The sequence below is a fragment of the Heloderma suspectum genome, chromosome 7 (assembly GCF_057233095.1).
Source record: "Heloderma suspectum isolate Gila_16-S chromosome 7, 16-S_ref, whole genome shotgun sequence".
Taxonomy (NCBI): Eukaryota; Metazoa; Chordata; class Lepidosauria; order Squamata; family Helodermatidae; genus Heloderma; species Heloderma suspectum.
Window position 1 is genome coordinate 88,531,104 of NC_139464.1, and position 25,082 is coordinate 88,556,185.

At 46.1% G+C, this 25,082-nt stretch overlaps 1 protein-coding gene across 9 annotated transcripts in view; it reads right to left on the reverse strand.

Annotated features, from left to right (window-relative positions):
* CADPS2 (calcium dependent secretion activator 2) overlaps positions 1 to 24,853 on the reverse strand; it is a 441,065-nt gene extending 416,212 nt beyond the window's left edge. For all 9 annotated transcript variants that reach the window (XR_014784449.1, XR_014784448.1, XR_014784450.1 and 6 more), the window contains exon 1: positions 24,365 to 24,853. Coding sequence is in view for 6 of the 9 variants with exons in the window: in XM_084810861.1 (XP_084666987.1) it covers positions 24,365 to 24,709 (345 nt within the window). In the remaining 3 variants the exon portion in view is untranslated. The remainder of the gene's footprint in view (positions 1 to 24,364) is intronic.
* Between the last annotated feature and the right edge of the window lie 229 nt (positions 24,854 to 25,082).

Here is a 25,082-nt window from a genome sequence, read left to right on the forward strand (position 1 = left end):
TCTGCCTTGACAGAATGGAGGTGTTTCTGGGCCCACCTGAATAGCATCATGGCCTCCCTCTGAAGGGATTTGGACCGAGATTCTCCTTGTTTGTTCACAAACACCTTCGCTACCATGCTGTCTGTTCTGACTAGGACATCCTGCAACTCTAGCTGTGGGGCTAGGTGCCTCAATGCCAGGTGGATGGCCCTCAGTTCCAGTAGGTTGATACTGAGGTGAGATTCCTCTTTGGTCCACAGGCCCTGGGTGTGGTGGTCCCTGCAGCGAGTGCCCCATCCTGTGAGGCAAGGATCCGTGGTTCGGGTGGTAAATGTCAGGGTCTGGATGGAGAAACCCTCTGTGAGGCTGGGTGGGTGTGACCTCCAGGCCAAGAAGTGAGACACTCCTGCTGGTATTTCCACCGCTGGGTTGAGGCTGGATGCTATTTCCATCTGGAAGGCCAGGAGGAATGACTGTAGGGGCCTGTCAAGGGCTCCTTGGAGGCCTCTCTCAGTCTAATCCAGTAGCCAAGTCCAGACACAGACAAAGGGATTCCTTTTAAAGCTTTATTCTTCTTTTACAACTTAACAACTCTACAGGTAGCAACTAGATCTGAGCAGCAGAGTACCTACGCCCTAAGTTGAAACAGTTGGTCCCCGTTTGAAAGGGAATTACTGGCAGACCCCTGAACTTAAGGACTAGGGAGAGTCCCTCCCCTTTTCCCTTGGATCCTCGGGGCGCAGCCGTTGTTTGCGCGCCAACCGGGCACTGCGCCTCCTTTCCGCGCCCTCCATTTGGCGCCACTCTCTGTGTCTGCATCGCGCATCCACCAAGTCTCCTATCTCTGCTCGGTCACTCCCTGAACTGCTTTTTAATCTAGGAATGCTGGTGGGAGGAATCTCCGTCAGCTGTGGGCCCTGGGAAAGAGGAGCGCGCTCCTCTCCCAGGAGCGACTGCTCTTCCTCAGAATCAGAACTACTCTGGGATTCTATGGGCTCAGTGTCCACCCTGACAGGGCCTTGCATAGAATCTTGCCCACTGGATGGTCTCCTGGCATGAAACTATCATGCCCAGCAGCTTTGCTAATTCTCTGAGACAGGGCTTCTTTTCGGTCTGGATCCAGGCTGCCAGCCTGCTTACTGAAGTCTGTCTGTCTGGAGATAGGGTCATGATGTCCTTGGTTGTGTCCAGGGTCACCCCCAGGTGGAGTAGGGACTGTGAGGGTGTCAGGGAGAGAAGATCAGGATATAGTCCAAATAGGGGTATAGATGGATTCCCTTTGACCTCAGGTGTGCCACTGGGGCCAGGAAGATCTTTGTGAACACTCTCGGAGCCATGGCTAGGCCAAAGGGAAGAGCCTTGAATTGGAATTGCTTTTTTCCATGGCTGAAGCGCAGGAACTTGCAGTGAGATGGACGGATGGGGATGTGCAGATAGGTCTCTGCCAGATCCATTGAAGTTAGAAAGTCCCCTCTCTGGAGGCTGTCCTTTACGGACTTGGGCATCTCCATTCAGAACTTGTTTCTTCAAGCAGCGGTTGAGCCTCTTTAAGTCCAGAATGGGTCTGGTCCCCCCGTTCCTCTTCAGGACTGTGAAGAAAAGGGAGATGATGCCCTGTCCTCTCTCTTTCCGAGGCGCCTTCTCGATGGCTTGGATCTGACAGAGGTCTTGTATTGCTGCAAGAGTCCTCAAATGCCCACCTGAGTCCTTCCGATAGGGGGACCTGAAGAAGCGCTCCCTGGGTGTCCTCTGGAGCTCTATGGAGTAGCCCTCTTCCACTGTTTCCAGAACCCAACCATCCGAGCACAGTCGTCTCCAGGCATTTGAGAAGTCCTGCAGCCACCCGTACTGGGGAGGAGATGGTGAGTCATGCTGTACTGGGCGTCTTTCCTTGCTGGGAGGATCCTCTGTGGATGCCTGTTTTGGCCCTGGTGTCGTGTTGTCATTTGGACGATGGAGTGTCTTAGATCTGGTTGGTTTATACCACTCTTTGTGCAGTATCTCTTCCAGGCTTAGCGGGAGTGGCACATTCAGGTGATGGGGGGGTGGGAAGGCCGCTGCTGCCCCTGCCCTCTTTGCCTGGCCCTGGGGGGGTGCTGTGGTTTCTTCCTGGTCCGTAAGCTCCAGGATGCTGAGGCATTTGGAGATCATTTGGGGAAATGCCTCTGAAGGGAAAAGACGGCCTTGTGGGGGCTTTTCCTCGGACTTGTCTCCCTCTGAGGGATCACTCTCCTCAGTTTCTGACAAGCTTGCTCTGAGGGAAGGGGATCTGGATCTGTGGGAGTCAGAATGGTAAGCAGGGGATGAGGAAGGAGATCTGACCTTCTGCCTCCCCTCTCCATGTCTCGCCTTCTTTCTTTGGTTAGATGGCGACAAGGATCTGGTGCGCTTCCTCCCAGAGTAGCCCCTGCTTGAGGTGGATCAGGATCTGCCCGAGGCATCCCTCCTTTGCCTGCTTCTCCTGGAGTGGGCACAGGGGGTGGGGGTGCATCTGCATCTCCTTTTAGAGCGTGATCTGCTGCGCTGGATGTCCATAGAGCCGTAGCTGGATGACCACGAGCACGTGTCGCCTGTGTCAGGCCCTTTCCCTAGATGAGCTCCTGTGGGAACGCTCTGTGCCTAGTCCCCTCCTAGAGGAGCCCTTGTGTCTGATTTGAGGAATGGTCTCCTCTAGAAGTTCCAGCATAGATCTTTCTCCCTCCCAGGTTTGTGTTGGGGGCTGGCCCTCAGAGTTGGGCCTATGGCCAGACTCCAAGCTCCCCTCCCTTTCCTCCAGGGCTCTTGTGATGGAGAACGTGGGGGACTGGAGCCCTCCATTTCCCGCCCTGAGTCTCCTGATGGGGGCATGGGCCTTGCAAGGCTTGTGCCTGGGCGGCAGGGGGGGTGATGGACAGCAGAGGGGGGGCCACAAGAGACCTTGCTGTCACCGGGTCTCACCCTCTCCAGGTTGCTCCTGTTCTGGGAGGGGGGAGCGGAATGGAAGCCGCCACTGACCCTTGAGGGCTCCATCAACCAGTGAGGTCTCACTCCACTGCACCCACATGGATGCTGGTGGGGAGAGGGCTAGTGCAGCGCCTGCCTCAACCCATGGCTGTGGGTTCCTTCCGCTCCCGTAAGGGAGGAACCGGAGCATTGAGGATTTCTGGTGCCTGTGCAGCGGCAATTGAGAAGCCCTGGCGGGGAGTCTGGATCCTTTGCCCCTCCGCAAGCGGGCCCTCGGTATGCCAGAGGAGCAGTCGCCTCCCCCTCATCGCGACAGAAGGTCGCTCCTTTCTTCTCTTCCTTTTGTTTTTGTTGCTCTCGCATGTGAGAGCCTTGGAGAAGCTGCCTCCCACCACACGGCAGGAAGTCAAACTGGTGAGCACGCGGGGAGGCCCCGCCTTCTCCGGAAGCTCAAGTTGGAGACTGCCTTCCCAGCCCCAGAGGTGAGGCCTTCCCCATATTGGCTGGTCTCCTGCACTCGGTGGGAGAAACATACTGCTCTGTCGCTGCTGAAGCCAAACATTATAGGTTTTTTTATTACTGTATTTTATTTTATTTTTAGAACATTCAGGTTTTCCATATTCTGACTGCATTTTCTTCAACTTGTGGGCTACATTTCTGTTTTATTTAGTGCTCAATTATACAATGGTAACAGCTGTGACTTTATAACCCTGTACAAGTATACTCAGCCTTGTGAAATAACTTCATTTTTACTTGCTGCCAGTGACTCAAAAGCCTTTTGGAACCTCAAGCAAACAAGGCCCCAGTGTCTACTACAGTATGTAAAAGTGTTTTACAACACCATCCACGTGATGTCAAGAGTTATCTACTGTTGTGGCTAGCCATACCTTCCTTTTATTAGAGAATTTAACAGGCAATTGCTCAGGATGGTTTCCTGGTGAAGAAATATTGCTGGTTTTTTAATCACATTAATTGGTGTGATAATTAGTTTACCTATCACAAGGCTCTTTAGTATAATCAGCAACAACTGTTTTATAAATGGACAAAGGTATGTGGACATTTGGGGAACCATGGAGGATGAAATCTGGACTCCAGGTAGGCCAGATTTAGCCCACAGGCCTGAGGCTTAACACCCTTGCTGTAAGGTTTTGAATGCATGATATAATGTATTATGTATATGGAATATAGACTAGAATAAAAGTTACTTTAAACATCCTAATACGGACACAGCCCAAAACACAAACTAGCAGAGCTATTCCGCTTGCAAGACATACAATTGATAAGGAGACTGTTAACTGCCAATATTAATTTTTGAAGGGTTAATACATATTTTATATCCCAAAAAGTAGCAATAAAGCATTTTTTAATGAATTTGAGAAGCAGCCTTTGGACCCCTGCCACAAGGTCTTTGAATCTGCAATTCAAAGATTAATGATGGGATTGAGGATACAGTAGGCACCAGCTGAGCATTCAACTGAGCAACAAGGCAGATAATTGCCATGATTTGCCTAAAGATGCCTAAAGCAACATGATTTGCTTCTTTTCCCCCTCTTCAAATAAAGCATAAGTCATCCAGTCATTATGTGAACAGTTTTAAATTGACACATTCTTTTATTGAAGCCAGCTTAGCATGATGGTTACGGCAATGAGCTATGCGCCATATTCAAAATGGCTCCGCAGCTGCAACCTCTGGGCTATGTCCAATATATTTCCTACTTAGAGTAGGCCCATTGGAATGAATGGGAGTTAAGTTAGACTAATGATGGATACAACCCTCAGCCGGCTATTCTCTCTCAGCATCACTAATTTGTAATTTGGCAATGTTAATACTAGACTGATAGGGTTAACAATTACTGAAATGATACATCTGAAGAAGTATACCATATCAGCATGCAGTAGTGTAGGGTAGTGATGGTCACATTCCCTCAGGAGTAATCTGTCAGGCAGGCAGGGCCAGAGCCACCCTCTCTCACTCTTTCTGCCACTTCCTTCTCTCTCACCTCCCTCTTCCTTCCCACACAGTAGGCTGCCAGGATAACTCTTGCCAGAGGTCTAAACTGACTACTTGCAGAAGGCTTCTGAAATTGAGCCGAACGGCACAGGTTGCAGAACCCTGCTGTGGTGGATGGAGTACTGGACTTTGGCTAGGGAAACCTCGATTGCCAACTGCAAATACAACATTAGCAAGCTTGGCAGTTTCAAAGTAGCAAATCTTGTTTTTCAGGTGATTCTCCTTAGCAAGTATGTCAGAAAAAAACATATATGCCATTGAAATACATATATGTCTCAGACTGAAATGGAACTAATAAATAGCAACAGTGAAAATAATGGTGCCTCAACAACTTTAGTGGAAGACAGTTGAACTTGAGAGTTGAACGGCTTGGGGCCAGGTTACCTGAAGGATCGCCTCCTCCCATATGTGCCTGCCCGGACCTTAAGATCATCATCAGCGGCCCTTCTCCGTGAGCCCCTGCCAAAGGAAGTGAGGCGGGTTGCTACTAGGAGGAGGGCTTTTTCTGCTGTGGCACCCCGGCTCTGGAATGAGCTCCCTAGTGAGGTTTGCCTGGCGCCTACATTGTATTCCTTTCGGTGCCAGGTGAAGACCTTTTTATTTTCCCAGGCATTTTAGCATTTTAGCTTCCTAAATTTTTATCTTTGCTGTTTTAAATCTGTATTTTAAACTCCTGCACTGCTGCTAGGTTTTATTGTGGTTGTATTGTTATATTGTGGTTTTAATGTTCTGTATATTTTAAATTGTTTTATTCTGTGTTGCTTGGATTTAATTTTTGTGAACTGCCCAGAGAGCTTTGGCTATTGGGCGGTATAGAAATAAATAAATAAATAAATAAATACTCTGTTGAAATAGATGAGTGGTTATCAGCATATCATCCACATTTCTTCCGGTTAAAGTCAATTACGGCATCAATAGTTTTCAGTTGCTTTGTATTTTGTTCCCCCTTAAAATTTAAACAATGTAAAGGAAATGCATGCTACTGTCTTAAATTTCATGCTGTAATATCTAAGGGTGCAATCCTATGCAGGTTTAGACAGGAAAAAGGCCCTACAACTCCCAGCATTCCCCAGCCAGCTTGGGACAATTGCAGGGCTTTTTTCCTGTCTAAACCTGCATAGGATTGCATCCTAAATTATATGAAGGGTGCAACGCTATCAGGTTGCCACCCACTAAATGGGAGCCTCTGATCTTGGAGGCTTCCAAGATCCCTATACTCCGCCAGGCCTCTCCATCCTCCTGTTCCTTACTGTTCCCTCTAGATGGACCTCAGGGACCATCTAGAGAAGTTGCGCTGGTAGAGCTGGGGCTGGAGAGGTCATAGGATTTTTGTAGATACCACCCACTCCACTCCACTCCCCGTTTTTTACCTGTACAAGGTCATCTGAGGTTGCTTTTGCGACCTCAGAAAGCATGTGCTGTACATAGCACTTTCCACAGTGGTTGTTGAGAGGATAGAGAAGGAATCAGATCTTGAAGTCTGCCTCCCAAAGTCATAGCAGCTTCAGGAGGGGCATAAAAAAATGGGATGCTCTGCCAGGGACCATAGGATGGTGCCCTAAGCGTGCTTAATATTGTTCCTCAGATATTTCAGGTAAAATACTTGTGGTGTATTGGGCCAAAAAGTTAACATGGGATTCTTTCTTAGCTTTGTTTACTAAATACAAGTAAAATAAACATGCTAAATTAGATCTCTCTAGGGCATCTGAACATTTTCAGGTGCAAACTGAAAATTTTCCTATGCAAAGGAACCTAATTTGCATTGGAAATTTTCCAGTTCTAAATTTTCTGGAAAACCCACATCACTAGCCAAATCCAGGCCTCTGAGCACCTGAATCCAACTCTTCGGGTTCCCCAGATGACCATGCCCCTTTCCCCCCAACCACCAAACCTGGTTTCCTGGCTTTTGCACAGGGTTTTTCCATTTTAAACGATCAAAATGCCTCTCCTAACTTACTGGCAGTAAAATCTTTAAACTAAAGTATGCCAGTGTTTTCGGTATTTTTGACCTGTTCCTCTTGCCTTCAGCCCCACCCACCACTGGAATGTGGCCCCCAAAGGCTTTTCTGAAATAGAATTCAGCCCTCAGGTTGAAAAAGGTTCTCCATACCTGCCCTATGGGATACTAACTATCACTGATCACATTGATCCTATTTTATTTATTTTCTGTATGTATGTATTTTATATCTTCCTTTCCACCACAAAATGGTGCCCAAAGTGGCTGACAATGAAATAGAGATTAAAAACAAAATCTTAATTAAAAACACAACACAAAAACAAATAAATTAAAAACACAACAATAAAAGAAAAAAACAGCACCCAAGCAATTAAAACCTATCTAATACTTTTCCTATCTAATACTGTTTACTTTTTCTACCTACTACAGGAACAGTATCCATCTGGGTGATGATACAGCCAAAGTAAATTCTTTCCGATTTAATTCTTCTTAATTTCAAAGTATATAACTCAGTCATATTCATAGGTTCTGAAGAGCTACTGTATTCTGCAGGTTACATTCTAAGTATTTGGCCAACACTATACTGTCATTTCTTGCTTTGGGAAACTGCATCTTAAAACTGTGCTATCATGAGCCAATTTTCGAATTCTGCTTCTTAAACACTAATTCGACTGGGACATGTGTAGATTATACACAAATACACACCCTTTTATTTCTACATAAAGGGTTTAGAAGGCAGGTATTAACTTCTGTGAAGGTTTGTGGCCCACAAAGGAAAGGTAAAAAGGTCAGGCCTAGAGGCCTGGGGATTTTTTGTTGAGATGAGGTATCCCTGAACAGAGTAGTTTCATTTCCCCGATTAAGTTGAAATACAGCTGAAACCCCACATTATTGGGAAGGGGAAGTTTAGAAGAAAGAAAGTGGGACTCTTAAGGAGGCAAGAGATCCTTAAGGAGTTGCTCAGGGGTCCAGGTCATAAGAGGAAAATTCAGAACTTCATTTCTGAATTTTCTGCACAAACCATTGTGATACTTAAATGTTTAACATTTGGGAGAAAATACAAGCAGGTTTTGTTTTTTGTATTTTACTTTTTTAGCTAATGAACCATAGATGGTTATTTGGATTTGCAGGCTCTGATTTGCTTCCAGAAGTCAGTTCTACAATGCTACCTATATAAAATGGCATCCCAAGGTTGCTGTCTGGATTGCTTAGCACCCTCTCTCTTATCAATTTTTAGAAGATTTGCAATTTATCAGGACACGTACATAACACACAAGACAGCATTATGTGGGGTAGCAACACCAGAGATTTGTGCAGCACCAGAGATTTGTACAATCTAACTGCATGATATCATTGAGATCATCTAAGAAACTACAGAAATGCATGCATGATATACTGACATGCAAATGATCACATTTGCTCCCATTTGTGATGAGCTTTGCTTTTAATTAAACAAACTGACATGGAACTAAACTGATTAAACACAATGAAAGCAATCTTTCCTAATACAGGCACAGCCACCAGAGCATGTGTTAACTTGACCAAGAGGAGGGGAAGTGCTGGATGCATTGCCCGTTGCAATGTATGCACCCATGTGCATTTGCCAAAGGAGAGGAAGTGCAGGGCTCTATTTAACCCTTTGTGGCCCCTCCCACCTAGGAAACAATCATACCTAATTGTACAAATACATGTTATTCCGCACTGAGCAGGGGGCCGGACTAGAGCAGTATTCTTCACTGCAAGGGCCACTGGCAGCCCTCAGTCATATCTCAAGTGTAGCTCTCCACCTCTCTCTTTTAACTTACATATGCCTTTTTGCAGTAGCTGCTCACTCTCAACAACGGCTTTCTAGCTTTGCCTTGTTGTTTGCCTTAGCAGTGGGCTGGCTGCTGTGATCTGGGCTGTCAAAGGAGGCTTCAGGACTCACAAGCTGTAAGGAGGAGGGAAGGGGAGAGGAGAACATAGGGGCAACCAGCCATTAAGTGTGGGGGTGTCCCATTCTGGGGTTACCTGAGGCTCACAGGGGAAGCCAACATTATCTGACAGAGTCAGATCTGGGCAAGGAGTTCCAGTTTGTATCAAACCGTCAGGTCAAGACAGACAAGGTTGAATCAGATATATAGAGTCTGATCAAGGTAAATGTATAGGCAAAGGCAGAAGCCTTCTTGAATAAAGGGCAGCTGCAATCAGGACTATTAGTAGCTCAGGGTTAGTTTGATGGCCGGAGCTCTTTCCTACTAGAAACATAAGAAGATGTTGTCTCAGCAAATAGCTAAAGCCAACTGAAGCCTTAGTTGTCTGACAAAACCTGTAGTGTGGTGAGCTCCACCCCTCCTGGAGGAGGTGACTGGATAGTTAAAGGGCCCTTGCCTAATTTTGTAGTCTTGAGACTTCTGCAAGGATGCAAAGATGGCAGTTCAGCTGGGGACTCACTGTCTGAGCCAGAAGAAGGTGGCAGGGCTGTGTCATCAGGCTGGGAGGGTCTGAATTTGCCACTGACTGTCCTATACCCAAGGAAGCAGCCTATGCATCATCCTCAGCAGAATCCTCTGCTGTGCACTGAAAGGCCCAAGGGCTGGGGGTCATATGGGGGGGGAGCCCAAGAGGTAAAGAGCAACATGAACAGCTATCTGCAGTGGCGCACTGCACAGGCAATGGTGGTGGAGGGGAAATTGAATACAGGGGTGAAAGAGGGAGAGAACAACATGGGCCTGCACTGGAATAGCATTTTCTCAGTGATGAGAAAAACATCCACCCCAATCCAAAGACCAAGTGAGCCTTGCAGAGTTTTCCTGCCAGGTGACTAACTGATGTGGCCTTGCTTGGACAACATGGAGGGGGATGGGGAGGAGAGGCCTGAACAGGCTTCTCGCAAGGCCCAGCAACTGAGGGGGGGAGAGGGGAGAGGAGAAGCCCTCCTCTGGCCCAGGAAAGGGCCTCAGTGGCAGTATCTGGAGTCAAACTGGCTCCAATGTAAAAATAGTGACGATCACTGGGCTGGAAACACTAGGTGATCACCAAAGTCCCTTCCAACTCCATGATGCCGGCTTTTCTGAATAATTGCCAGAAACTAACAAAATGTCTAATACTCAAAGCCATTTTCGGTCTTGGGAAGGCTCCTACAAGTCCCCCGTACCACACGCAAAAGTGCCATACAGGGCGGGTGGTGAGGCACACCACATGCTGCAGACAGCCTGGTGCTGACTGTTAAGAAGGAGAAACCAGTGGTTGCTTGCTCTAACCACTGAGCCATCGAAAAATGAAATGGGTGCCGATGCACTTACCAAAATGACACAAATCCCTTTGCTTAAAAAAGAGACTGTGCTATGTTGATAACTTTGCTAGGCAAGTGAAAAGCAAATGACCTTCAAAAGAGCAGGCCTTTGAAATACGTCCTGAGGCATGCTGTCATTCTGGCCCTCCACCCCAATCCTCCTCCTCTCCACCCCTTATGAAACAGCCCCCCAGGAGCTTCCACCAAAACTAACCTCCAACCTGCATGGCCACATGCAACATTCTTTGAATACCTTCTACAGCTAAACAATAGCTCCTTTCCTGCTTTACAACCATTAGTCCATGAACTTCCGGGTAATCAGATACATAGCGCAGAAAAAACAAGGTAATACAAGCAAGCAGAAGCGTACTTTGCAGGATGCACAGGGCAGAGTGCACTAGCTATTTTCAGCAACATTCTCTTTTCACAAAAGCTCGGGATACTACTCCTGTCACTACATTTAAATCTTGCTACTACCGGCAACACTATTATTCTCAAAAAAGCACATGTAACCACTTTCTTAAAATTGATTTTTAAAATAAAATAACATGCTACATTGGGATTTAGGAAGTCTGGCCACCACACCTTTCACTGCCAGCCAAAATATTTGATGTAATTCTCTGTAAAACTAATTTGTTTCTGCTTCTGCTGGCTTTATCCTTTTCTCTTTTTTTGGGTAGCAACAAATGCTGCCAAGTACAACCAAGGTGGCTTGGTAATCCAGGCTATGTTTGCAACTGCTGGATACCTATTGCAGAATAAACACATTTCTTTAGAAAAGATTGCTGGGCATAGTGTCACAACAGTGAAGGGGAAAAGCTGCAAAGTTAAGCTTCTTGGTAAGCATATTCAGAGATATATTAGCTTGCAATGTAATGCAAATGTCTTAAAAGCTTGGCTGCTCTGCTAATTCCCAAATCTACATTGCTGGATTTGATTTGTTCAATTTTCAGTCGAAAGGTGAGAGGGAAATATAGCTGGAATTATACTAAAAACGTTGGCGTCTCCATTGAAAGTTTCAGACTTTTTTCAGCATGAGCAGCTATAAACTGCTGTTGTTCTCTCGCATCTGACAACACCTTATTATCCCACAGTATTTATCTCAAGCTGCACCTGTGTCTTTAAAAGAATCCCAATTTTCACATGGAAAACAGGAAAGAAATGTAACTGATATCCAAGCTGTGTTGTTTTCCCCCAGATATTCATCAAGCGATCAGAGTTGGCATTGAGTGTTGACATCATTCCAAAAAAAAATCAGCGACTGCATGATTTGATATTGGCCAAATGCTCCCCCCCCCATGCTGCAAAAAACCCCTAAACTTTTCAGAAATGGCTAAAAATAAAATGAACTGACATCACCATGATGTATGCAGTAAATATGTTTTGCTACCCTGTCACGTCGCATCTACTGATGATGGTCATCATTGTACAGGAAATGATTCATATTATTATTATTTATTACATTTCTATACCACCCCATAGCTGAAGCTCTCTGGGCGGTTTACAAAAGTTAAAACATTAAAATACAATATACCAAGTTTAAAAACATTTGCATAAAAACACATGGACAATATATACAAACAACATATAACTAAAAGCAATTCTGAACTAAAAACATTTTGAAAATCCAAGAATAAAACACAGCTTAAAACAACACTGCTTAAAAACAGTATACAAAAGTCAGCAAAAGGAACAAGAGTTCTAAAAAGGGAAGGCCCGCCGGAATAATAGCGTCTTTAATGCCTGCTTAAAAACCTTCAAGGAAGTCAGGAGGTGCATTTCAACCGGCAGGTCGTTCCACAACTGAGGGGCGGCAAAGGAAACGGTCCTCTTGCGTGTGGCTGCCAGTCTCATATTAGGCAGCCGCAGCAGACAGCCCTCAGAGGACCTTAGGTGGCAGACTGGGACGTAGGGGAAAAGGCACTCCCTAAGGTACCTTGGACCTAGACCATGGAAGGCTTTAAAGGTGAGAACCAGCACTTTATATTTTGCTCGGAAACAAACTGGCAGCCAGTGTAAATATTTTAAAACCGGTGTAATATGGTCTCCATGGGATATCTCCCCCTCCCCAAATGAATAGCACAGCCTTAATTCTAAAATGTTAGTATAACACATACACACAAAGTCGTTGTCATCCTGAATATTCCAACAGCAACACAGCTATCGTACCTTGCCTCATGCCATCTTGCTGGTCCTTGAACAGGACTGCAGCCTTGATTTAGTCTACCTTGCCCTCTACCTTTACCTGCTCCACTGTAGCCAAACTTTTCCATTTCACATTCATCAGTGGCCTCTATTAGTGACTCCCTACAACTGATCCAACTTTGCTTTCCAAACAAATTCTGTTCTAAACACACAGGGGGAAGATCTGAAATCCCAACTTTGGAGAAGCTGCAGGGGCCGTGGTCTTAGTGGGAATACAAAAATAAAACCCATTTCTATTTGCAGACTATTCAGTCCACAATATCACAGAACAGAATCTTAAAATAGCTTACTTGCTGGCCACCACAGTGTCTCTCTGCCACAGGTCTTTTCAGTAAGCCTAATTTCTTAGGGAGTATGAAGATATACACTCTGATGCATGTTCTAGATTGCCACGTGCATCCACACAACACATGTGGCTGAGATTATCATGTGAAGCACACTCAGGAAGAGCTGAACCATTGCAGAGTTGTTAGGGGCTTTCCATTGGCCCTTAAAACCATCAACAGCATCCTAGAACAGCCTTCTCCAAACAGTGCCCTCGAGAGGGATTGTACTACAACTTCTATCATCCCCAGCATGGTATATAACCTACTGGTTAGGGGTAACAGGAGTTGAGTTTATTTTTATTTATGTAATTTATATCCTGCCTTTCCACCAAAAATGGCACTCAAGGCAGCTAAAAATACAGATTAAAACACAATCTTAATGAAAACATAGAAACACATCCATTAAAACACAATTAAAACACAACAATAAAATAGACAGCACCCAACCTTTTGCCCTTTGGCAAAAGGCCAGCTTACATGCCAAAGACCTGCCTGAATGAAAATGTCTTTGCCTGCTGACAGAAGAACAACAGTCAGGGGGCTAACCTCTTCTCCCTTCGCAGGGAGTTCTGGAGCCCGAGAGTAGCCATCAAGAAGGTCCTCTCTCATGTCCCCACCAATGGTGCCTCTGATGGTGGTGCCACTGAGAGAAGGGCCTCCCCAAAGATCGTAAAATGCAGGCAGACTCATATGGCAGAAGGCTGTCTTTCAAATAACCTAGTCCCAAATTATATAGGACTTTATAGGTCATAACCAGCACTTTCAATCGTGCCAGGAAACAGACCGGTAGCCAGTGAAGGTGTTGTAACAAGGGAGACATGCGAACTTTTTAAAGGCAGCCCCACACACAGCATGTTACAACAGTCCAAACAGGATGTAACTAAAGCATGCATGATTGGAGGTAACACATCTGGAGAGCATCAGGTTTGATAAAGCTATCCTAGGATATCCAAATGTTTCACCTAGCACAAGAACTGCTCCTATTGTAAAACCGAGTATGTTCAAAATCTTTTACAGATCACCAGTCTATGATTCAGAGTAATCATTTAAAGCCTAACACCAGGACAGGGAACTAGGAAGAGATAAAGCATCAAATGTACATGCAACAGATTTTCTACCAAGCTTTACATGTCCATCCCCAACACACAAAATATGCAGGGTACCTTTTCCCTTGGAGAAGATTACTCACACATATCCATTCAAGGTTGTAGAACATCATGCAGTGCATTAGGAAAGTGACATGGATCCTTTAGCCAGGCTCTCATAACAGCAGGAGGTGGTAGTGGTAAAGTTGTGTCTGTCTGGGCTGCACAACTGTGGGCTGCAAGTGGGGGTTCACATGACTGAATGCTTCTCCCAGTGGAGAAGTCAGCACTTTGGATAGCTCCTTTACAGTTCTGACTGAAACCTGGAGTGGATTCACCATTCCACTGACATTGGGGCCAATAGCCTCCACTGGCTTCTCCGTCTATTTCTTTAATCACTGCACACGGACAACTAGCATGTTAGGAAGCAGAGAGTCTAACCTAACCATCTTCCCAACCTGCTCATTTTGTATGTGCAGGGATTTGTTTTTGTTTTTCATGTGGAAGGACAATCCATCATATGAGAAGTTTAAAGTGATACTGTCCAGACACCTCCTCATCTACTAGTGAAACTAGGCCTCCACCTCTGGCAGAAAAGGCCACTCCTGGAAGGAAGAGAAGTTCCCTTATATCTACTTGATTAATAGAAAATTAACACTGCAGAATGCAATGGCTGCATTTGGACATCATACTCAACTATGGATTAGCAAGATGTGAATGACCCTAGACTCATGTGCTCTTCCCTTCCCTCTCTTCTTCCCCTCACATGACAAAACAGAATTTAGAAGCTTCTGCTTCTGGTTAACCACAGCCTGCTGTGTCATCTGGATGTGGAACTTGGTCAATCTTCATCTTACTTTAAACAAGCTAGCTTCAGGAACCACAGTTTGAAGTTGGGTTGTTTAGTTTCAAACACAGTTGATAACAATGGTTTGTCATGTTGTCCAGAATGACAAACTGGTTAAGTAAAAGTGCAAGCAAAAGCTTCTGAACTCCTCTTCCTGGGCACCTGAGGGAAGAAAGGATCAGGGAGTACACAGGCCTAAGGTTCATTCAGGTTCATGCATGTTGCACGAAACTATGGGTTACACTGAAGTATGAACACAGCCCATGAGTCATACATTCTTTTATTATCTGATTTACTCCACATATAAAAGGGTTCCCTCACACGTCACCACAGTACTATGCTTTCCTGGATACCACAGGAATGCTCATCACCTTTGGCTGAATCTACACATAGCAGTTTTACCATTATCATACTGCAATGATAACTACTAGTGCACATGACACCAATGGGCACCAATAGTTATCACTGCAGTATGATAACAGTATAACTGCTATATGTAGATTCAGCCCTTGTGAGAACAGAGAGGGATGGAAGCTCTCTTTCCCTGTACAAAATGAAGATACCCAAGACTCAGGCACTCTGCCTCCTGTTCAGTCTCGGGGACATTAACTTGCAAGTGACTAATTTGCTGATGGAAGGCTGAGTAGTGGAAACACACCACCTTAAAATCTTTTGTAGATTAGGTTGTTAATTCATTGAAACCCCATTCCCCCCACCCCAATTCAATTGGTCATAGGATAGTGTTGCTCAACGAAAAGGAGAGATGAAATGGCAGAAAGGTCTGAATGTACACAACAGTAGGGTACATAATACTTTGTCATGATACATAAATTTTCAAATTAACTTTATCTATATTGTTTGCAGACCGTTTTTCTAATAAAACTGGAAATACTCAGAAAGTAGTAGTTAAGCCAGCCACAATGCAAATTATTTAACTATAATGAACCACTGGTCTGATCAGCTGTGGCAACTGTGATCTCAAAATTAATGTCATATTTATTAGCAGGCCTGTTTGTTGATGGCTGTAATAAGAGCTGCCCTCATTTTGCATCTGATGGGAAGGGACTTAATAAATGCTCATCACATCTAGAAACCATTAGAATTCATTAACAAAACCTGGCTCATAAAAGTAAATGTTGTGGTCCCATGGAAGGGATTTGGTGAGCTTTCCAAAAGACAAATAGAAAAACTATTCCATCGAAGTGGTGTTTTATTTCAGACTGATGTTTTTGTTTAATACATGGCTTCCAGGTCACTCCCTACTGAATATTCCACAAAAGAAAAAGCAGCTCATTTTATCACATCAGAAAGGCATTTACCAAGGGTCAGAAACAAAGGTTCACAAAGGCAGGCACCAGCTTACTGGGTTGTGACCATAAATACTACTCTGCCTACATATCATGGCCCTGTGGCCACCAGTTTCCCTGCCCCTCCTGATTTTTATTTAACTTTTTCATTTAAATAATGTTTTTAATTGGGAAGCTGGTATGCTGCAAAGCAAAATGCTGCCCTCCAGTGCCATCTTTATTTGGATTCAAAAGTGTTTTTGTGTTTTGGTGAGCTCAGATACCAGCCCTGTATTTAGGTTCTTGGACAGGTTACTCTTCTTTGATTCTCACCAGTTTTGCCTTCTGGGAAACGAGTGTTGTTTTGGTGTGTGTTTTTTAATACATTTCATTTGTTTTCCAAGACAAAATTAAACAAACAGAAAGATGATAGGATTTAAATCTAATTATTGCATTTAGAGACATTGGATTTAAATCTAATTATTGACAAAGGGTAGTGCATTTCTCCATCCACTTTACTGTACAAACCGAAATATAGGTGGAATCCATAGCCTTCTTCACCATAACAGATTATATTTAGTATCTTTTCCATAGTCTGAGGAAAGGCTTTGATAAATACTGCTGTGTATGTCCCTGATGAGTATAGAAAATAAAATCCTGCCATATTTTATAAAAGTCAGATGTTTTGACTTTGCCTTTGGCTAGTTTGTTAGTACGTCAATTTTTCTTCCATGCCTATTTGCCACAGGTCCATATACCAAGATTTCACTGTTAGAAGTTCTACAGTTTTCCACCTTTTAGCTATGACTCCTTGAGCCGCCATCAGCATGAATGCAATTAAGTCTTTAGATGTCATGTTTGCATTTTCTTCTTCCCATACTATTAATAGAGAAGAATGTGTTTTGTGACTAGCCATACCTATCATGGTATCCATTTTATGAATGGGCAAACCTCCCCGCTCATAGCAGCCATTTTTTTTTCTAGAGTAGCCACAACACTCTCTCAAAATGTAAAATGTGTCTACAGGCCCCAGAATTTGATAACCCCTGCTCTAGCCTTATTTGGGCATTTGCTACACATGATTAACTACAGTATGGAGAGGGAGAACGGGCCTGTGCCTGCTGGTCCTGCTACTGTGTGTACCGGGGTGGGGAACCTCTTTCAGCCCAAGGGCTGAATTCCATTCCAGCAAAGCTCTTGGGGGTTGCATTCCATGGTGGGTGGGGCAAGGGGGCGAGACCACATGTGCTACTCTATCTGAGCTTCAAGCTCTTACTGCCAGTAACCACTCCTTAGGATAGTTGGTCCATAGTAAATATAGACTAAGTGTGCATGCATGATGGTGTATGCAGTCACAGGCTTGTTCCTCCCCTTCCTGCTCGCTCCCAGTCGGGATGCAAGTGGGGCAGGAAAGAGGCACTCAATTTGGCCAAGTCACTCCATGCTTCTCTCTGCACAGGCGGACAGGGAGAGAGTAGGTGGGGTGACACCAATGTCATGGGAGGGGCCCTCCTTCCCTTTGACATCATGCAGCCTGCTGACCTTGGGGTGGGGGTCACTCTGACCCCCAGACCAAAAAGAAGTGGTTCTTTCACCACGACATAAACCAATTTCTGGCTTGATGAGTGTATAAACAGCCCAAAGAACTGGTACACTTCATATGTAGATCACTGGTTCCAATACAGCCAAAGATACTTGTGAATATGGAAAGGCTATAATCACATTTATTAATAGCCTGTACCAAACAACAGGAGACAATCGCTGGAAGAGTTCCCAGGGGGCCAGTCATTTCCCGTGGAATAAAAATAGCAGCATAACTTGCAAGATATTGGACCTGGCAAACACTATACAGGGACCTGATTCGTATGACACAGCAGCCCACCGTGCCTTAATTTACCCGCATGGCCTGTCGTGTTGTGCCAGGCGCCTGCAGGCGCCATTTGTGTATGGGGCCCGTGGGCGCCTGGCTTGCCATGACTTGTCACGCAAACCCAGTTGGTAGGGGTTGAGAGTTAGACAACCCTCAAAATAAGTCACAGGTTATTTGAAGGTTGTCTAACCCTCAAATAACCCGTGCCGCCTGGGTTCGCATGACACAATAAGCCATGGCAAGCTGGGCACTTGTGGGCACATGGCATGATGTGACAGCCCCCAAAGAGAAATTAATCCACAGCGGGCTGTCATGTCACATGAACCAGGTCACTGAGTGAGTGTAAATGAACCCAAAGAAGTAGCCAGTTTTTAACCCTTAGCAGTGATATATGATGAGGTAGGGGATTCACTTGACTGGAGCAGATCATACCTTGAAAAGTCTATGCTCACCAGCTTTTAAAAGCAGAGTTGTCAGAATGTTGGCCTCTGCAGCATTATTACTCAGACCTGTAGGTCTACTTATAATTGTTCTCTAAAGGCGACATTGGTAACATCTTTGATCATGACAGTAATCTCTAACTAGAATAGATAGGAACAGAGAGTTCAGAGAATGTATCTCTATGAGATGTCTTCTTTTAGGGACTGAGTGCCAGGATCAGCCTTCCCCAAGCTGGTGCCCCCCAAATATGTTGGACTACAACTCCCATAATGAATGGGAATAATGGAAGTTGTAGTCCAACACATCCAGAGGGCACCAGGTTGGGAAAGTCTAGTTTTGTCTGTAGCTGCTGTCAGCCTGTGCAAGTTACCCACTCATTTGCCCTCAGATGGGACTGTAGGGGAACATGGGCTAGCATGCCAGATGCCCTTTGCATAGGTTGGCACTCAAGACCCATGCCAGTGCAGAATACCCCCATGCCATGTAGTTCATAATCAAAGAGCAAGAAGCAAGTGCAGGCCTAAACTCTCCACACGGCAAAATTGTTTCTGTATCACTCCAAGCTGCAGGTGTGTTTAAGGTTTGGGGGAGGAGGCGGAAAAATAGCCTTTTTAAATGCTTTTCCCACCAAAGTCCCTGCCCATAGAAAACTAGCATGTCTGAGAAAAGCCTAGGAAATAGTTTTATCATAAGAAGAGCTGTTTTACTAAAAGGCATTGTTTGTCTGGGCCAGGCCTAGTTCTAGCAATAAAAACTGAAGCACAGCTGTAGGAAGCATCCTATAGTGCAGACAGACTGCCAAGCTATTGTCAAACTATATGTATTACTGGAATTTCCACAGACAGGGTACTTTTTCTTTTCTTTTTTTGAGTTTGAAGATAGTTTCCTATTGGTAGTAGCACTATATATGGCCCAATGTAAAGAGAAATCAGCAAGCAAGACTCACATATAGCCTAGTGCACAGGAGGAATGAAAAACATAATATTGGGTCATTGAAAGAATGCAAAACAGACATGCCATGCAATGCCAGAGCAAACTCTCCCACTCACTGAGGCAGGAAAACACACACTACTGCTGGCTGCCATTGCTGCCACCCTGTTCCTCCCCTCCCCTGTGCCTGTCTCCCTCCCCCCCCCACACACACACACACACTGCCCTCCTCATCTGTTTCCCCACCCACCTGGTCTCTCTCCCTCCTCCACCCCCCTCAGCCTGGTCTGTCTCTCTCCTCCACTGCCCCTCACTCACCTCATCTGTTCCATCCTCCACCTCTCCATGCCCAGTTTGCCCCCTCCTCTACCCCCTTACCTACCTACCTACCACATTGCTGCCACCACTGCCCACTCTGTAGGATGGCTGAGTTCTCTGAAAGGCTGCGTTGGCCAGAGAGGCTCTTCAGAAAGACAGCCAGGCCCAAATGCCTGCCTCTGAGAGGTCCTTATTTATAGTCAGGCACTGGGGAGGGTTTCCAGTGCAGGTAATCTCCAGGGACACCCCTACTCCCACAATGCCTGACCCCAAGGAATGACCCCTCAGAGCTCGGGTGTGCTGCATTTCCAGCTGACACAGCTCTTCAGTCCACCACCTACCAGCTCACTCTGAGAGGATCTGCAGAGCAGGTGGTGGCAGTGGCAATGGGGTGAGTGGAGAGGGGGGGGGTGAGTGGGAGATATGACAGTGGCAGTAGCAGCAAAGGGAAGGAGCACGGTGTCAGCCAGTCTTCCTGGTATGAGGGGGGGAGCATGCCATTTGCCACTCCTCCCACTCTGTAGCCTGAGGCAGGGGCATCACCCTGTCTCATGGGAGGGCCAGCCCTGATGCTATGGCTCCATGCTTTAATTTTAATAATAGCTGGCCTGTGAAATATTTTGGAACAACTACAGGGTTAGATTATTTCAAACCATTTATGTTCAATTTTGCAACTTCATATTTGCAAGGCTTGAACTCTGTTGTTTTTGTAAATAAAAAGATGTTAATGTAAGACAGAGTTAATTGGTAATAATTCTAGGGGAAGATATTAGGTATCTTGGTATGGAAGGGTGTCCCGTCAGCCTTTGCCAAACCATTCCCAGGGATTTGGAGGACTGAGTCAAGTACGCCTGTACATGGGAGCCATCCAGAGCCATGGACCAGTGCTGCAGGATCTAGAAGGCCCCACTGCAACTGACCAACTACCTGGTCCTCCTGCCCCCCGTTTTCTCCCAGTCCTTGGTACATTGCTGTCAAGAAGAAAGCTCGTTAGGGAAGGGAAACACATGAAAAAAGAATGCAGAGTGGAAGACACAAATGGACAAACTCAAAGTGGTAAAAAAAAAAAAAAAGAGCAAGCAAAATGACAGGTGGGTTGTGCATGAAGCACAATGACCACGAATCACCTATTGCAAGGAGAGCACATATCTTTGCAAAATGCCTTGCAAAGGAACCTAACATGCCCTGCAACTTTCCAAGACAGACATTATCCTAGCAGTGTTCTCTGAAAGGTATTTATTTAAACATCCTTTTATGATTTGTAGGACTGAAGAACGTTTGTGAACTGACTCCTAGATCCATTGGATTCTAGGTACACAAACACAGATAGGAGTATTTTGTAGACAAGGGGGGGGAAACACTGATACATGGCTAAAAAGTGAGAACCTTTTTGAGGAATGTAAGAGGATTCAATAAAATTCAGTTCAAGTTCAGTAGACCATGCAATTTACACTGGGGTATACAAGACCACACAGTAACTATTGCACTAATCTAAAAAACTGAATGCTAATACCGACAAGCTTTGCTCTTAAAACACAGATTTGGGAAGTCTGCCATTTTTCTGTGGTGCAACACACTAGCAAGCACTCTCACTGTTTGATTCATTTCGCATTATTTGCCTGCACAAAATCAAGAGGCTTAAGGCTGCAATCTTATACCCACTTACTCGGGAGTGAGTCCCATTGTGTTCAATATGGCTCATTTCTAATCAGAAGTAAGCCCCAGTGTGTTCAGTGGGCCTTACTTCTGACTGACAGTAATAGAGCAATCCTGTAAATGTCTAAACAGCTGGATTCCAGTGGGTCTACAGTGTTTTTTAAGAGCAACTTAAATAAAACTGCAACTGGAATAAGTAAAACATTTCAACTGCTACTAGAAAACAGGAAGGTTTCAAAGAACATAAAAAACACATCTCAGTACTAGCAGTTAAGCAAGATTAATTATCACAACTATGAGCTTCTGTTGCAGACACGATTCCACTGCAAGATAGAAATGAATGTGTTCATGCAAAATGTAAATGCCCAAAGCAAATTAAACTCAGGTTCATTAATTACAGTATACAGGACCCGCCACTTCTGAATAACGATTACAGGTATTATTTAGTGTTTGAGGCAAGATGTCAAATGTGTTTCACCCAACACCCATCATTTAGTCTGACCTCCAGAGGCTAATCTATCACAAAATTTAAATTGCTTCATCAAACAGTGTTCTCTGTTGACCTCACAGTTTCTCTTATTTGCATTCCCTCCCTCAGTAAACATATTATTTGTCGGTATAAGCCTAGCAAAAAATCAAGGCAAAGTTGAGAGGAATTTTATAACACAGTATTGGCCAGGAAGAAGAGAGGAAAAGGTCTGGCTATTTATTAAGTTACTTACTTTGAGGTTATCTTTTGGGAGACTTTGTTCAAAGCAGAAAGGAAGAGTGGTCCCTATTACATTACTGATGTCGTCAAAAGGCTCAAGATGAGTTACTTTAAAAAGCCTTCAAAAATAGCAGTCATAATACCCCAAAGTGTACACTCTCAAACAACAATTTAGTAGATGTTGCAGCCAAAAATCTATCTAAGGATCTCTTCCTCCAAAGGATTTTTTTTCTCCAGTGAGATTGTTTTTAGAATGTGGAGGGATTTGCATGGAAAACGCTATGCCAGAATTGAGAATACGTGTGAACATCTCATAACAGCTTCTGTTTTGGTCAACAGAAGTTGATCAAAACCTAGCATGGGAAATTGCCTTCTGTTGGATCAGACATGCTCCATCTACCTCAGTATTGTCTGAGCTGACTGGCAGCAGCTCTCTGGGGTTTCAGGCTGGAGTCTTTCCAAGCCCTACTTGGGGATGCCAGGGATCCAATGTGGGATGTTTGCATGGAAAGCATGTGCTCTCCCACTAAGCTACAGCCCTTCTCCTTAGCATCTTGCCCATTGAAAACTCTATGACCAAATGGAACATTTTCTCTGGGAAGATCTGTGAGCATTCCTCCAGGTTCAAAAAACATTCTTCCAGAGACTAGCTTTACACCTGGATCTGACTTTTAAGAAGCAAGTGGAATTCAATTTAATCTGAGAAAATGGGGCTCGAGGGGAGGGGAAAAGGGAGAACCTACATTAGAGAATTGAAGCCCTGTTATCTATGCAACATGCCATTAAAAAGTTTTAAAGACTGCACCACTCCCTGTTCAGGTACATAATAAAAGATAAGATCATTCATCATCGCCCTTTGCTACTAGAAGCTACATCTTAAGAGGCTATTCTGAACTCTTCCCCAAATGATACAATATTCAGATACAGTTTTGTTCCATTTTATTAGCATGTCAATAGTTTCATTTCACTGGGACTGTCTCTTAAGACATAGTTTCATAGGGGGGCCAAACAAAATGGACGTCTGCTGTCTAAAGCAATTTCTGTTCTATTATTTCCTCTCAGCAGACCTGCTTTCAGCCACCTGCCTTCCAAAGGAAACCATCTATCACCTTCAGTGCAGAGGGAGTTATTTAAGTAGGGGGGAAAACAACACAGTTCTCAGGAATTGAGAACACTGGTATGTGACAAAAACATCAAGGGTTGTATCCAATGTTCGTCTATGGGCACAATCCCATGCATGTTTAAACAGAAAAAAGTCCTACACCTCTCAGCATTCCCCAGCAAGTAGGACTTTTTTTTCTGTCTAAACATGCATAGGATTGCGCCCTAACTTGTTCCATTCATTTCAATGGGTCTACTCTAAAACAGGACTAACACTGGTTACAACCCCAAGTGATTTGAGTTGCTGCAACTTTGGGAAGCAGTTATAATAACCAAATGCTAATTGCATAGCCTTTTGGCTGCAATCATATGCACCACTTACTTGAGAGTAAGTAAGCCCTACTGAATTCAGGCTGCAGCAGCTCCCTCCACCCCAACCCCTAATCTAACCTCCTCTCTGGTCTAGGTTCTCCCTATTTTCTTCCCAGAGCTTATAAATTATGATCCCTAAGGCTGCAATCCTATCCACAGTGACATGAGAAAGAAGCCCCACTGACCTCAGTGGGGCTTACTTCTGAGTAGACATGCACGGAATAGCAAGCTGCACGAAGCGTTTCTTCCCGGCTTACTGTCAAGCAGTAGCGTGGCCTGCTGTTGTTTTTCCCGTATGAAGCGCTCGCTCTTAGGCTGCAACTCTGTCCCCACATAGGTGGGAGTAAGCCCCACTGAATTCAGCAGGACTTAGTTCTGCGTAGAGAGATAGGATTGCGTTAAGAATCCACTGGAATAGCCACCGCTATTACGGAAGCGACTCAGTCAACACCTGTTAAGCCTCAAGAGCCGCGTTTGCTTCAAGTGCAGCGGTATCCGGGTTCGTGTTAACTATGAATGAGCAGCTTCAACCTGTTGCAGGAAAGAAAGGGGGGAAAGGACGAAAGAGCCGCAACACCCAGCCGAGTCGAGGAGGCAGCGGCGCCAGGCACGGGCATTTCCCACCACCGGAGAGGCGAAGAGTTTACTTTCCTCCCCTCCGCCTCGTGCGTGTGGCCCTGACCCAGACCTACGGGGGCAGCGCGGAAAGAACCGGCGAAGGAACCAAGGGGGAGAGATCGTGCGCGGGCCTCTGAACCCGCCGGCCCGCTCCAGCCGCCGCCGAAGTTACCGGGGAGTCGATACTTCACGGCGCGGCCCACATGGTATTCGAGCCGCCGCCGCCCCACGGGTGCAGTGCTGGCGACGTAAACCGAGGCTCGGGCTGCCAGTTGCACGCCGCTCCCCGCTCCCGAGAAGGAACGCAGGAGGGCGACCGGGCTGGAAGAGCACAGGCGGCCGGCCGGAGCGATCCCTCGGCCAAACAAACGGCGGCGAAGGGGCGGAGTGGGGAAGCGCGTGTCCCGCGGCCCGAGGACCCGAGGAAGCGCCTCACCTTCTGCTGCCTCCGGGCCATATCCGTCGGCTGCTTGGCGTTGAACGGATACGCGATGCACCTCACGATGAAGGCGTAGAGCTGCAGCCGGAGCCGCTTCTCGTTCTCCTCCTTCTGCAGCCGCTCCTGCTCTTCTTTGCCTTCGCTGCGCACCGAAGGGCTGGGGCTGGCCGGTCTGGCAGCCACGCCGCCCCCCGGGCGCCCCGGCTCCCGGTGAGCGGCCGCCGGGAGGGATCGCTGCGAGCTGTTGGCGGCGGCGCACCCGCCGGCCGCCGCCAGCACGTCCAGTCGCTCTTCCTCCAGCACCTCCTCGGACTCTTCCTCGCTGGAGGACGGGTCGAGCATGGTGCCCGATCGCCGCGCTCCGCTTGCGCTCGGCGGCTGCTTGGAGGAAGGCGAGGGGGGAAGAGCAGCAGCACCGCGGAGGTGCCTGGAGCCAAAGCCGCGCGCACCTTTCCGGCCACGTCGAGCTTCCCCGCCCGACGACTCCCTACGAGCGAGCCAGCGGCGGCGGCTGCCGAAGGCGAGGGGCGGAGTTTGGGGAAAGGGGTCGAGCTTGGGGACTGCTTTGATCGGCTCCTATCACAGCCCGGGCTGGCCTGCCACGCCTCCCGTCGCCGACGAGAGGGAGGCAGCGGCTCCGCCTCGCCAGGAGCAGCGGCAGCGCGGCTCACAGGTGGGAAACCTGTAGCGCCCACAACAAGCAACACGTGGAGTG